Source organism: Drosophila virilis, chromosome 4, assembly GCF_030788295.1.
Source record: "Drosophila virilis strain 15010-1051.87 chromosome 4, Dvir_AGI_RSII-ME, whole genome shotgun sequence".
In the NCBI taxonomy this organism is placed as follows: Eukaryota; Metazoa; Arthropoda; class Insecta; order Diptera; family Drosophilidae; genus Drosophila; species Drosophila virilis.
Window position 1 is genome coordinate 24002997 of NC_091546.1, and position 14666 is coordinate 24017662.

Genomic DNA, 14666 nt, shown 5'->3' on the forward strand with positions numbered 1-14666 from the left:
TGACTGTTTGTTTGTGTTTGTAATAGCTGCAGGTTATTTGGCATAACCTTTTTTGTAGCTATTGCTGGCAGTGCCAGAAGTTAACCTGCTTTTGTTTATGGCATCTGAGTGTATATGCGAGTACATATACACGTGTGTGTGTGTGGGTGTGAGTGAGTGCGCACATTAAAATATGAATCTAATGTTCATTTTATGCGCGTAATTTACGCTGCCAGGCAAAACAGAGCAGCTCATAAACACCATTTGTACTGGTTGCTGAATTCCTTATGAAAAGCGCTGTTCCCAAACCGGGTGCATAATGATGTGTGAAGTATGTATGTTTGATGGATATATGTATCCGACTTAAATAAATATTTAAAGACAATAAATACCTTTAAATATGTCCTTTAAATAGTCAGGAAATTAGTCAGTATAACTTTTCTTAAGCAAAAATTTATAACTGGAAAATAAGAATAAAATATTTAAAAAACAATATGAAAGTTTAATGTAGGGATTTAATTGAAATAATTTGTAATTCTTGAATAATTTTTAAATTATTTACTTTAAACAAATATTAGCAATCAGTTTTACTTTTGATAGCAGCTGACAACTGTATAAAATTGCTAAGAATAAAAAGTTGCTAACATTAAGAAAAATAATGAATTTGAACTTTTGATCGATTAGCAAATCTAGTAAGCTTTGGTTTATCAGGATCAGTTAGACAATCGAGTTAAAATAATATATCAATTGAACAACAAAAACAAATACATACACGATACATTCGAGCCTAACAAAATAAAGCGTACATTATAACACACATAAAAGAACATATCCTGCAAAACATATTGATACAAATATAGATTTAGTCAGCCTAAGGAAGATCCATCGCAATGCCATTGAGTGGCGACTTTAGTATCCTGAAATTCGAGACCTATGAGGACTATCTGCAATCGTTTGCCAGGGTTGAGGAATATCGTTATTTGGGCAGCAAAAGAGTCATAGGTGCGATGGTAAAGCTCGGCTATTGCACGAATGCCCCAATAATGGAAAAGGATGAATTCCTTTTGCGCAGGCAGCGCTTAAAGCAATCGCTCAACCCAAAGGTAATAGATAAGTTGTTTAGTGTTTATCGGACAAGTGATGATCCGGCGTTAGTTGCCCTGGCCGACCGGGAGGAGCCCAATGTGCTAATGAGTCTATCGGTATACTCAAATAGATGACTAATCTATACTTAAGCTTGTTCATTAACTGATCCTTACACAGACCATTATCTTCCTGCAAGTACGACAGCGCAATGGCTCCGATATATCGGGATATATTGACTATGCGGACAGCTTGCGTGCCTGTAGCCAGCACATGCTTGGGGCTATAAATTGGCGTGCCGTTTTCGAGGGTCGCATTATGCTGCAGCCCGATCGCACCCACTTGAGCTTTTATGACTGGCACAGGGGGTCCCTTACATTCAACCATAGCGACAACTACAAAGTCGTAAATTATGGCGGTCGTCTCTTGTTCAAGCACAATGCCGATCATAAGATTGTTCCTGTCACAGCTACGGAAAGCATATTTCAGGATAATGTGATGCGCACATTTATTGAATCGCCAATGTATGGCTTAATGATTTTGTATGACCATCATGTCCGAAAGGCTTTTTAAACATTCCATTGCCTTTATACAAAAATACAAATAAATACGCATTTTTACACAACTTTGTCCTGACTGTCTGTTCATTGAGGTCTTCAAATTCAATACAAATGCATCTGGAGCGCTAGAGACTCGAATTTGAATTTATTTATATTTGGGCATAATACACCGGTATAATTAATATCCCTAAAAAATCAATATCACGCTTAAAATCGCTACGATCGATACGAAATATTGAACTGCGAGCACGCACTAAATTGATAATTTAATAGGCTAATTTTTTTTGGCAAGGGAAATTTAACTTGGATTAACTTTGATTTTAATTATGTTTAGTAGCTTTGGCTTGATGTTTACTATTACAAGCATGACTTAATCAATGTCAAAAAAAAGTCATTTTAAGACAATCAAATAGACATCCTTCTAGAATAATAAAATACACAATTTCCCAAATATGTAAGGTCAATAGTGTATCGGGTTCCGGCAATAGATAGACGGACCTAAGCAAAGTTTCACATCGTTAGCCTTTAAACTAAAGAAACAGTTTGAGCAAGAAATGTAGTTTCTGCATATTTTTAAGCGATGAGCGATTGCTGCATCTAGTAGGCTTTGCTTGGCTTAGGCACAGATGAATACTTGAAATTCAGTTAAACACCAACTGTACAACTAGTACAAACACAATACAAAATACATAAACCACACAAAATAAAAACACGATACACTAAAACACAACACAACAAAAATAAACAAATAAAATAACAATCAAAAATAATTGTAGTAGAAGATCCAGCACAATGCCAGTGCGTGGCGATTTTAATGTCCTGAAATTCGAGACCTATGAGGAATATCTGCGTTCGTTTACTAGGATTGAGGAATATCGCTATTTGGGCAACAAAAGGATCATAAATGCGCTGGTTAAGCTTGGCTATCGCACCAATGCCACAATCTATGAGGAGGAAGAGTTTTATGCTGTAAAAAAAAATCTATTGGATTTGATCAACCCCAAGTCGATTATAACCACACTTTTCAGTTGTTATCTGAAAGGTAAAGATCCAGCTTTAGTTGCCCTGGCCGAACGAGAGGAGCGCAACATGCAAAAAAAGCTGTCGGTAATCCAAAAAATCAAAAATAGCCAATCTATAACCTAATTCTTGAAGTGCCTCCAATCTAGACCATTATTTTCATTCAAATGCGGCAGTGCAGTGGCTTCGATACATCGGGTTATATAGACTATGCGGACAGCTTGCGCGCCTGTAGCCTTCACATGCTTGGGGCCACGAATTGGAGGCTCGTGTTCGAGGAACGCATTTTGCTGCAGCCCAATCGCACCCACTTGAGCTTTTATGACTGGCACAGCGGCACCGTTCACTTCAATCATAGCGACAACTATGAGGTTATGCGTTTTGGAACCTCGCTCACGTTCAAGCATAAAGGCGATCACAAGATCATTCCCGTAACGATGGTGGATAGTCCCCATAAGGATAATGTGAAGCGCACTTTCATTCGATCGCCTTTGTACGGTTGTATAATTTTATACGACCATATCGTTAGAAAGCCATCTTAGATAGTTTGTCTTTTTTTTATAAAAGGGTAACATTTTCATATTGTGTAAACACAAATTTCTAATGAAGAAACTCTGAACAGATTTTTCAATTGGCTGAATAACCAATTTAACGCCAATCGACTTCAATACTTATGTATGGAGAAAGGCCTTAGATAAATAGGTAATTTTCAACTATGTCGCATACTAATAAAAAATAAAGACAGATAATAATAGTAGTGATAAAGATATTTTTAGTATTACGAAACTTTAAATTAATATTAAAAAGCGAAATTCCTAAACTTGGTATATTCTACCACATATGAAAAAAAATCAAATCTTTTACCTACGAGAATTAAATCAATCCGACTAGAATGCTATATGTTTCATTCCGTTTTAGAAAATCAGAACAAAACTACACTTACTCCAAAAAAAAAATAAAAAAAATAAAAATAAAAAAAATAATAATAAATAAATGAAATATATAACACAAAGAAATAACAGAAAAAAACAAAAATCAAATAATTACGCGAACACAAAAAAATACGCATGCCATGGGTACTATTCGACCGGACTTTGGCTTACTCCAGTTTGATAACTATTCCGATTATATCAAATCGTTCATTTCAATAAAGGATCAGCGTTATATAGAAAGCTCGAAGGCTATTACCCAATTTGTAAAGCTTGGCTATCGAACTACTACTAAAATCTATGAAAGTGATGAATTCAATTATATTAAAAACAAAACTTTGGAATTGATAAACCCGAGAATTCAATTGAGTTTGCAGTGCGGCCAATATATAAAGGGGAATGATCCCGGTCTCAAAGCCTTGGCGGAACGCGAACTACCCAATTTATTGCAAAAACTTTCGGTAAGCAACGAAATTGTATAAGCTTTAAATACAACGTCAAATTTTTTCGCTTTTAGACAATTATTTTTTTGGTGGTTCGCCAACCGAGCGGCTTTGATATATCGGGTTATATTGACTATACGGATAGCTTGCACAACTATAACCTACATATGCACGGTGCGACCAATTGGAAAGGCGTCTTTGAGGGCAAGTGTAAATTGCGTCCCAAGCCCACTGATTTGAGCTACTACGACCTGCATAAGAAACTCGTCATCAGCAACAATAGTGGAAATTATCAGACAATGCATTTCGGGCAGTCCATGGTATTTATGCACAAGGGCGATCACAAGATAATTTATTTGGACTCGCATCATGGAACTGGTGCTGTTAGGCGCAGTATGATACAAGACTCGGCCCTGGGCACAATGATTTTATACGATCACGTTGTAAGAAAGCCGGTCTGATTGCTCATTCCGCAATTGACAAATTTGAATATATTGATCACCAGAAACTAAAATAATTCACTGGTTTTCATAGCAGCATAATTCCAATCTGAATTTTAGGTACATATTCAAATATATTTACACAATTTGTGGGAAAGTACTATACAGTGGGCGCAAAAAGGAATTGGAAAATCAAATGTTCGCAGTGAAGCATTTCTTAAATACGTAATGTTATTCGTGGAATCAGGTAGTAAAATGTTTGCGAATGTGACACAAAAAATTCGAAAATCGTGAGCATTTGATTTTGAGTAGAGCTTGTGGAAAACATATAATATGTGCGAATCAATAGAGAATAATATGTAAATCTTATATACGAGCCATAAGCAGACGGCCGAAGAAACCGCGTTCGTTTAGTAGCTTGGCGCAACTCTGCCAAGAGTTGTGATAGAGTGGAGTCAGCGGGCCGAGCACATTCTCCCGTGTAAAGTCGCACTTCTCGCACAGGTTCGGCTGGAATCGCACATCCGAGTGGGTGCCACTGACCAATGTGTAGGTAAGACCGAGCGGACCGCGACAACCGTCCGGCGACTCGAGGCACAGCTGAAAGAGCAAACTGCAGGGACAGTTAGCCTGGTCAGCTGGTTCCTCGACATCGGTCGGTGTCTGCCATTTGAGCTGCACGGACCAGCGCTGGCTGAAGGCCTCGAACATGGCGCAAGTCTTAAAGTTGTTGCGCGGAAAGCCCTCCAGTTGCGGCAACAACTGCAGCAGACGCACTGTGATGTGTGGCAGCTGCAGCAGCTTCATTATCTTGCCCAAAAGACACTGCTTGGCGTCGCGCTGCTCCTGGCGCTGCTGCAGCTCGTCCAGCAGCTGCAGACCCCGCTTGCCATGGTACTCGCAGCTCTCCTCATGTGCCGCCACAGCCTCGCCCAGCATGCCCTTCCAGTTGCAGCCAATGCGCCTGTACTTGCACGGCACCAGCCGCCGCGGGCAATCCTCCAGTCCATGCTTGCGCAGCAAGCCGCGCTGCAAGTGAACGCCACAATCCTCACAGGCCACCATCAGCTGGGCGAGCGTGTGCTCGCCCGCGAGGTTGCGGTACGGCTCATGCCGATAGATGCGAACGCCGCACTGCGGACAGGTGCCCAGCTGGGCGCCCAGCATCTTGTCCAGCACGCGCATCTGATAGCAGCCGGCGCAGATAGTATGCTCGTGCTGGCACTGGTAGAGCGTCGTGAACGGCATCGTCTTGCACACAATGCAACGTAGGGCCTCCAATTCATCCGCATTGCCACCCACATTCAATCCACTCCAAGCGGGCACATTGGCCAGCTCGTCATCGCTATCGATATTGATTCCGGGTATGTGTCTTAATGGTATTTCGGCAGGGTCTGTATCTGGGAATACGCGATCGTTCTCTTCCGGTTCTTCAGCGTCTTCGGGGGTTAGCATGTTCTCAACCGACATGTTGCATAAGTGGTGCTCGTTCGTTTTAAAATATCATGAAATATTTACTACAAATATTTATGTGCATTTTTCAACATATTTACTGTGGAATGTGCTATACATTTATTTATTTTCTCCGACCTTAAGTAAAGCTTCAAATTACGGCTTACTTGGATTTACACAAGATACAAAAATTCCTATAGCTTTTACCAGAATCAAATCATAAAACTATTTATTAATATGATCATACATACAGACAGACAGATATACATAAATTGAATATTTATTTATATATTCTATATACATAGATAAAAAAGAAAATATATGCATATATATTATTTTTTATTTGTATATAAATAATATATATATTATATTTCTATAAATATTCTTGGAGCTTTATTTTTTTTTCAAATCTGACTGATATAAAAAATATATAAAATAAAATAAAATATATTTAAACAATATTTTTTGTTTTGTTCTAATTTGAAAACTTCTTGAGCATCATAGGAAGAAAAACATATTGGAAGGAAATTCGATTTTCCATTTCGTGTCAGTCAATTAAATTCTTAACAGCCAGAGCTTGGCGAAATTGATGCAACATGCAACCTCTTTTGTTAACTATAAAATGAGCAAAAGCATTGTGCAAAAATTAAGCGATTTTTAATTAGTTTTTGCTCGCAAGTACTTACGGCGTAAATAACACTCGCTCTGATGCTTAAGGATTGGCTCCAATTGCTTGACAAACTACCAGATAGTAATAAAATGTGAAGAACAAAGGGCAGCTGTCATGCCAAGGCAACTGCCTTGACCGAATCACAAATAAAAAGGAAATTTTAGCAGCTGGTGCAAAAAAAAAGAAAGTCCAGCAGATGCTTTGGCTAAATAATAAACAGCTCTAAATCATTTCAACAAATGGCAGCCACGTGATTTCCGCTTGCTGCACGTGCTTCAACTGGCTTTAAATGTTTGTCCTGGCCCGTTGCGCTTCAGCTGCCAAAGCAGAAATTATTGGCAACGCGCTTAAGCGCAATAAATATGTTTGATTGCTGGCAACGGGCCAAAATACAAAATACGACTTTCAACATAGCGAGTGTATTCAGCAGTCGGTGTGGGCCACTGCTCCAGCACATCCTCCGTGCTCCTCTTGCCGCCAATTTGTAATTGATTCGAAGGCACAAGTAAATGGCTGCAAGCTGTTTGCTCAGCAGTTTTTAATAGTCGCTGATTCTGATCTGCCAGCAAAAGGATAACAAAAATGTAAACATGAAAATGATTTGCTTGGTAAATTACTTTGCCGATAACCAAAGATAAATCAAAGTGCGCTTGTTGTTACAACACATTTTGATAGACTTAATACCAAGTTAAATATTAATGGAAATTACAAAAGTAATTTGTCACGTTTTTTAAATAGCAAACATTTATGTTTCGAAATTTCATTTATTGAGTCTTGAGGGTAAATATTACACGAAATTTATTTTCACCAAGTATTTTCAACTGTTCTGTAATTAAATATATTAAATAAATAAATGTAAGTTTCTTCGAAAGTGAACAACGCATTTTGAATCAAAAAGGCAACATTAACTGACGAAAATCTATGCATACTATGGAAATATGGACGATGACGATGCACTTTAATATTTAGGTACAATACACAAGATTTTTTGAAATCCTCATAGCATTTTAATATGGGAGTAAAAAGTAGAGCGCAACCTTTTTAAATATTTAAATGTGTTAAGATAGATATGCATAAATTTAAATATTTAAGTATAATGTCCGCAAATTAAGCAAATAAAGTTTAGACCATTTAAATCCTCATGGAAACATTAAAGAAAAAACAACTTATTATTTAAAAAACTTAATATCTCAATCAAACAAAGTAAGAATAATAGGTAGCCCATCATATTTATGCTTAGGTACAATATTCTCAAGTATTTTAATTATGTTTAATTATGTGTATTTTAATAAATGTGACCCTTAGAAATGCTCAGTGACAAAACAATTAAAATATTTTAAATGCTATAAAATCAATATCTCAATTATTTTGATATAAATATAAGGGTTAGTCTATAAATTCAATTAATATTTAAACAAGTTTATAAGTTTCTGTATTTAAGTACTGTTAATGTTTTCAAAAACTAATAGCTAGGCAAATAAATAAGAGCATGATTTAATAAATAAAATAAATTTGTTTGTATATTGATTAAGGTTTTTACCATCTGCCAATGGAGAATAATTCATGCATCTTAATTGAAGGTACATATATATTATATATTATTTGCTTACCCTGCTTACCCATATCGAAACTATCTATAATCGTAATATTTTTTATCACGTCATATAAAATGCCGCTGGCCAATCATGGTACATAAGACCCTTTACACGTCGGATGGCCAAAGGAAAGAAAATTACAAAAGCCCAACTAAAAAGGGAGATTGAAAAAAAAAGACGCGGAAAAGCGCAACTAAAAATGCTTTTGTGCACAATTCGATTATTTACGTTATTCTTTTTAGATGATATTTCCCATTGGCAAACGGGTTAGCGTGCTTGGTTTGTAATGGAGCTGGTGCCGGAGAAACCAATTATCTGAACCAAGGAGCAGGAGCAAGCGATTTGCAGGGAAACAAAGCGAATGAACGGGAATCGAAGGAAATTGAAGTGGAAACCGTATTGCACTGAAAGCCAAGAAAATAAGTATCTATCTGGCAGCTAAGAGGCAACAACAAACAAAAGATCAAATTAATAGCATGGCCAACAAGCTGCGGGCAGCAGCAAAAACAAAAAAAAAAAAAAAAAACACAGCTGGCGGCAACCCCTCAATGGAGGCCGTCACTTGCAGTGGACAAACATTTGTACAGTTGGCTGCCGACGAGACGAACCCAAACATAGAGCCCACTATAAAACACTGACGATGGTGCAACTGAAGCATCATAAACATTTCCGGTGTTCTTCCACAAGCAACACAATTGGACTGAGCATGTCAATCAAGTACGCACTGATCTTTGCCCTGGCGGCGCTCTGCTGCCTGGTGGCCACCGAAGCAGCAGCTCAGCGTCGCAACGGTCTGGCACGCGCTGCGGTCGTGCAGGCGGACGAAAACAAGACGGCTGAGATTGAAGGACGCCAGGCAGAGGACCAGGAGCTAGACGAGGAGGTGGAGCAGGAGGAGGAGGGCGATCAGCAGCAATCGGCTCCAGTCAAGGTGCAGGAAAACGAGCAACGCACCGTGCCTGACAACAGGCAGAACGCGCTCAGAGAGACCGTGGTCCGGTCCAGCAATGATGATGCTCGTGCCAGACGTGTGGTGCGCCGTGGCACTCGCCGTGGTCCTCGCCGCAACAGGAGCAGCCGTCGTCGTCGCGGCGGACGTCGTCGTGGCGGTCGCAGGAATCGCGCTGGCAACCGTCGTCGTAATAACATCAGAAGGCGCAGCGGCAGACCCCTCCGGGGTTAAGTATTTGACCACAAACGGACTCATCGATGCACACACTCACCGATTAACTTAGGCACACACACACACACACACACACACACACAGAGGCACACACATAACACACACAAAACGTACAAGAACGAACTGATTTATGTACATATGTGCTATACTATCTTTCAAACCCCCTCAAGTAAAATATATATTTTCACATTTTAACTAAAAACTATCTGCTGTGGTATTCTTATATAAAAAATACCTTTTAAAATATAAGAAAAATATTAATATTTAACATTATGAACCTAATAGCTGTGGTCAAGTTTTTTCAATCTGATTTCGGTTCGCCTTTCACTACATATATTTACTGAGTTGTGCCCACAATTTGTATGATCTAGTATACGACCCAATTTTCGAACCAATTCGCAGTTATATTTTTATAGCTTTTAAACAGTTTCCGGCATTCAAGCTGAAATGGATGCAAGTTTAAAGCGCCAGCTTAATACAGTGCATGCCAGAAATTCTTTGGATTGCAGAGAAAACTTTTCAACAGTATGCGAAAAATGCCAGTGGTGAAAATTCCAGAGGCCTGTTCCTCGTCAGCGGCAACAGCTTCAGCTCCGGCACCGGCTCCGGCCCGGGCTCGGGCTCTGGCCAACAACTGAGGCTGGCGACGTGACATGTGACAAGAACTTGCCGCGGCTGCCTGCAACATCTGCTGCTGTTGATGTTGTTGTTGTTGTTGTTGCTGCCACACTCTGCTGCCTTGTGCTCGGCTTCAAAAATGATGAATGTGCCAATGTTTCTGGCCTGCAGCTGCAGCTGCCGGACGCCCTTGCCCCCTCGCCCGCTGGCCTGCTGTCAGCGTTGTCTCAACTTATCCCGGCTACACTCGGGCAAAACTTCTTAGCCAGTGTGTACACGCAGTTGGGTAAAAGTTTTGCGGCCGCCAAGTTGGTCCATTTTTGGATTATTAGGCAACACTTGGTGCAACATACAGCACCAGTTGCAGCCTCAAAATGTTACAAGTTTATCAACACAAAAGTTTTTGTAGTGTAACGGCTCCATAAATGGTAAATGGTAAATGGTAAATGAGTTTGTCAGGCCGCACACGCATTAAACCTCAAACAGTTTGTGGATGACGGTGGGCGTGGAGTGCAGTTCAGGAAATTAAATCCATGTGTTGAGGCAGCGGCAACATCAAGAGCCGCCATGTGCGCACATTTTGATGGGCAGCCAACCGCATTGATGAGCATTTGCTATTGTTATTGCCCCAGAGGCGCCGCACTGGAGCTTCAGTTCAATAAAAGGCACCTCAATTCGGGTCCATTGCCGAAAATAATCACAATAATAATGAGCTGCTGCTGCTGCTGCTGTTGCTGTGCTATTCGTTACTTGATACTCGTTACTTGCTACTCGTTATTTTCTCTACTCGTCGCTGGTGACAAGAGCCTGCTTTCGGGCGTTTAATTAAGCGCACAATGTGCATTCGAGAATTTTGTAATTTCCTATCCATCAGCTACACGTATGCTCTTATCGGGCTTTTGGGTCTGATGAATAGACAACAACTGGCTGTCTGTATGTGTGTGTGTGTGTCTGTGTGTGTGTTTTAGTGTGCGAGTGTATGAGTGTGTGAGGTGCTTTGTCTTTGTGTGCATCTGTTTGAAAAACAATAAGCTCTTCATTGTTTGTCTTTTTTGAGCAACAACAAAGAACCAAGAGCAAAACAATTTAGATATGACAATAAAGCAAATGAAATGAATTCGTTTCGACGACTCTACAAACATATCGCCCATCATATAAGCAAAGAAAGCTGTTGAATTTCAGTAGAAATTTCGTTTCAATCTACAGAATTCTCAATAATGACCTATATTTTTGTTTTTATTTTTATATTTATACAAAGTGCAGCTGAATCAATTGTTTGCTCTAAATTGAATTCATCTATGGAGACACAAAGTAAAAATGTGAAATAATTTGTTTTTAATTATAAAAAAATATTCAATGTCCAAATTTGTTATCTTAAAAACAGACCTATTAATAGCCATTTAAATATCCGCTAAAACTTACGCAAAACACTCTCAAGTCAACGCCTTACTTGATTAACAAAAAGCAGAATAAAACGTATTGCACAGACAATTATTATTTATTTTAATGTTAATTGTTTTTTTTTTTTTTTTGTTTTTGTGCTAGTGCCCTTAAGACGGATGTCGAGGCGCAATCGAAAAATATCGGAGAAATACATATTAAACAAAATAGTTTTTAATTTTTTATTTGAATTAATTCAATCTCGGAGACGGAGCTAGCTAAATAAATATTTAATTTAAAATATAAGATTTATCAGCTTTGAATTAGTTGTAAGCCAATTTTAAAGCGGAGATTGATTTGATTGGAATTTTACTTTAGATATTTACAGAGGCAAAAACCTAATTCTACTAAAGGTACTATTTGTTTAAATGTAATGTGCGTGTTTCCTTTCTCATTTCTTGCTTACAAATTTTCTTCAATAGTTCCAAAAACATAATTTATTGCAACCATCGAAAGTGAATTCATAATGCAAACTGAATTAAAAACTGAAACAATGCCCATAAAAGTACCAAGTTTTTTTATAGCACACAAACTAGGGACGCTCCACTTTCCTGAAGACATATTTTTCCGAATGAAAATTATATTCGAGCAGTTAGATTTCGTTTATTTTATCTAGTAACCACAAACATGGTTCTCATGATTCATCAACGAGCAATTTTATTTTAGTATTAGTAGCCGGTTAAATTGAATTTAGCTTGTGGTTTTAAGTTTGTAAACAACTCGCTTGAGTGTATGCAATTGTGTTCCCCAAAACATTTGATTGAAAAACTTAAACTTAAAGTTAAGGATTTTGGCAACGTTGACACATTTTCGCAAACTGTTCTGTTGAAGTCTTATAAATTGAAACAATAATTCGCAGCTACAGCTCGAGAGCAACATTCAGATTGAGTTGCCACGATTTACATGACAGAGCGAACAGTCTCGCAGCGCGGACTTCGGAACGAGCCCGGCCAAAGGAATATATTATAAAAGAATGATGCACATTTGTAGTTTTTGCGCAAGTATTTTCTTTTCACTTTTTGTGTTTGTTTTATTTATTTATTATTATTTTTTTTTTTTTTTTGAATGTTTAACAGCCTGCTGTGATTTCTGGGCCAACTTTTTTTTGGGCTGAGGGTGGAACAGCAGTGCAAATATACGCAAGGGTAAAGAATGAAAATCACACGACGGTTTTCAATTGAAAGGCGGAAATGTAACGGAAATAAATTTACATAAATACAATATGGTGCGTGCTTGTTGGTGCCATTTTATTTGCTCAATATATATTGTGCTGGCACGCACAAACATATTTGCACAGCAGTGCGTATTGATTTATATATATGTTTATATATACATGCGTAAAAATATTTTCTTTTTAGATTTTCCATTGAAAAATCAAATTTAAGGCAAAACTTTAGTTATGCCAAAAGCCTCCTTCTGTCTATCTGTCTTGCTGGGCACCATCGTTGGCACTTCTTTAATGCCAAAAACATTTTTGCCATTTCGTGACCAAATTTAGAGCACTATCACGTGTGTGTAACACACACGCACACACACACACAAACTCGTACACACACCTGCCTATCCAGCCAGCCATAAGCTTCGGTAAGAATTTTTTTCGCATGCAGCATGCATTATTTGCATAAGATAAAGAATGGAAACAACAAAGAACGTTAAATTAGGTGTTGCTCGACCTTCAGATTCCCAGTGATAGATGCTAGCTATTATATCAATGTTAGATCGTTTGAATACTAAAAGTATTTCGTGATCATAGAAACTTGATTTTTCGGAAAAGGTCAATCTTATTTCTAAATACCGAGTTACGAATACTCATCTGAAGTATATGGCGAGATAAACTTGTCTTAAGATATCATTCTCTCTTATTATGATTTTTAAGTTTGATTAAAGTCATGCTAATTTTAATTTTAAGTAAGCTCATATTGAGCATGGGTTATAGGAATAATTAATATTAAGAGGCTTTTTTTCTGTGTAAAAATACATTTTTTTTTATTAATATTTTTTCATCTTATAATGTGATCATATAAAATAATATAACCATATATCTCGGAGGGAATCATAACCCGAGTTACATTTTCGGAATACGGATTGGGACTATCGCATACCGGAATACGCTTGTGATCGGCTTTATGCTTGAACATTAAAGTATCGCTGCTACGCACGATCTCGAAATTATAGGTATCATTATAACATAAGACACTTCTATGCCAGTCGTAAAAGCTCAAATCGTTTGGCTTCGGGCGCAGCCTAGCTCGACCCTCAAACACAGCCTTCCAATTCGTGCGATCGGGCGCTTTTAAGGTGCAGTCGCGCAAACTCTTCTCATAGTCTATATAGCCGGATAAGTCGAAGCCACTTCGCTGTCGCACCTGCAGAAAGATAATGGTCTACGCAAAAGCGACTATAAACAAATTGTTCGATATGAAGGAAATCCTCATATAAATATATTTATATATATATGCTTACAGATAATTTCTGTAACAAATTGGCTTCCTCACGGTCCACCAGGGCTTTTAAGCCAGCATCGGTACCTTTAAAGAAATTGCCATAGAGGATGCTTGACACCTTTGGATTTATTTGCTCATGCAGTTGTTTTCGGAGCTTGTGAAATTCATTCTCTTCATATACTTTGGCGCTGCAGCGATAGCCGAGAGTCACCAGCTTTTTAATAGGTTGCATAGTCGATAGATATCTATAGTCCTCAGTTTTAATGAGCGATTTCAGGTAATCCTCATATGATTCGAACTTAAGCAGTCTAAGATCCATATTTCCCAGCATGGTTAATATTATTATACTTAGTTAAATATATATGCAAGATAAACAATACTCTAGTATGTTCATTACAATATTCTTATATGTTGTTATATTGTTTTTTGATGTTGTGATTATATGACTGATTCTCCTGATTCGTTATGGGCATACCCTATTTTGACATTTGATACAGGGCATGCTTAGTGCTAGACGCTGCGAACTGCTTACAGGCAAAAATGTGAAAATGTATTTTCTATAAAAGCCAAGCAAAAACACAAACGACGACAACGATGGGGACGATGAGAACGATGCTGATAAAGACAACACACACGCTGAGAGACACAGAACGTGGCCGCCTGTCGCCATTTTGTTGCATTTGCGACTTATATGCATATGCAGACACACACACACACACACACACACACACACACACACACATGCTTATGTGTGGCTCCCAAACTCAAACGTGCAGTAAAAATTACATTTTCCTTGCACGAACATTTCCC

The 14666-nt window shown here is 38.3% G+C and overlaps 7 protein-coding genes across 12 annotated transcripts in view; 4 read left to right on the forward strand and 3 right to left on the reverse strand.

Annotated features, from left to right (window-relative positions):
• The window catches only part of DIP-kappa (Dpr-interacting protein kappa), a 156345-nt gene that overhangs the window by 84986 nt on the left and 56693 nt on the right, over positions 1-14666 (reverse strand). The window lies entirely within an intron of this gene.
• Positions 708-1681, forward strand: LOC6634016 (cilia- and flagella-associated protein 299). Its single transcript, XM_002057823.4, has 2 exons — positions 708-1181; positions 1243-1681. Exons 1-2 carry the CDS (start codon positions 870-872, stop codon positions 1633-1635), a joined length of 705 nt encoding a protein of 234 aa, XP_002057859.1. The 5' UTR covers positions 708-869; the 3' UTR covers positions 1636-1681.
• LOC6634015 (cilia- and flagella-associated protein 299) lies at positions 2267-4531 on the forward strand. Of its 4 annotated transcripts, XM_032437534.2 has the most exons (4): positions 2268-2729; positions 2792-3210; positions 3265-4032; positions 4089-4531. In XM_032437534.2, exons 1-2 carry the CDS (start codon positions 2415-2417, stop codon positions 3182-3184), a joined length of 708 nt encoding a protein of 235 aa, XP_032293425.1. In that variant the 5' UTR covers positions 2268-2414; the 3' UTR covers positions 3185-3210; positions 3265-4032; positions 4089-4531. The 4 variants fall into 4 exon arrangements, with proteins under 4 accessions (XP_015025160.3, XP_015025158.1, XP_032293425.1 ...); XM_002057822.4 differs by having other exon boundaries at positions 2792-4032; XM_015169674.3 differs by lacking the exons at positions 3265-4032; positions 4089-4531 and having other exon boundaries at positions 2267-2729; positions 2778-2993.
• Positions 3715-4475, forward strand: LOC26531741 (cilia- and flagella-associated protein 299). The gene is made up of 2 exons (XM_015169922.3): positions 3715-4032; positions 4089-4475. The coding sequence occupies exons 1-2, from the start codon at positions 3715-3717 to the stop codon at positions 4473-4475; spliced, it is 705 nt and encodes a 234-aa protein (XP_015025408.1).
• LOC6634014 (zinc finger TRAF-type-containing protein 1-B) lies at positions 4821-5924 on the reverse strand. The gene has a single exon (XM_002057821.1). It carries the CDS (start codon positions 5922-5924, stop codon positions 4821-4823), a length of 1104 nt encoding a protein of 367 aa, XP_002057857.1.
• On the forward strand, positions 8839-9562 carry nur (nemuri). The gene has a single exon (XM_002057820.3). The coding sequence runs from the start codon at positions 8878-8880 to the stop codon at positions 9352-9354; it is 477 nt and encodes a 158-aa protein (XP_002057856.1). The 5' UTR covers positions 8839-8877; the 3' UTR covers positions 9355-9562.
• Positions 13377-14311, reverse strand: LOC6634012 (cilia- and flagella-associated protein 299). Its single transcript, XM_002057819.4, has 2 exons — positions 13876-14311; positions 13377-13796 (listed from the first exon to the last, which is right to left on the reverse strand). The coding sequence occupies exons 1-2, from the start codon at positions 14185-14187 to the stop codon at positions 13413-13415; spliced, it is 696 nt and encodes a 231-aa protein (XP_002057855.2). The 5' UTR covers positions 14188-14311; the 3' UTR covers positions 13377-13412.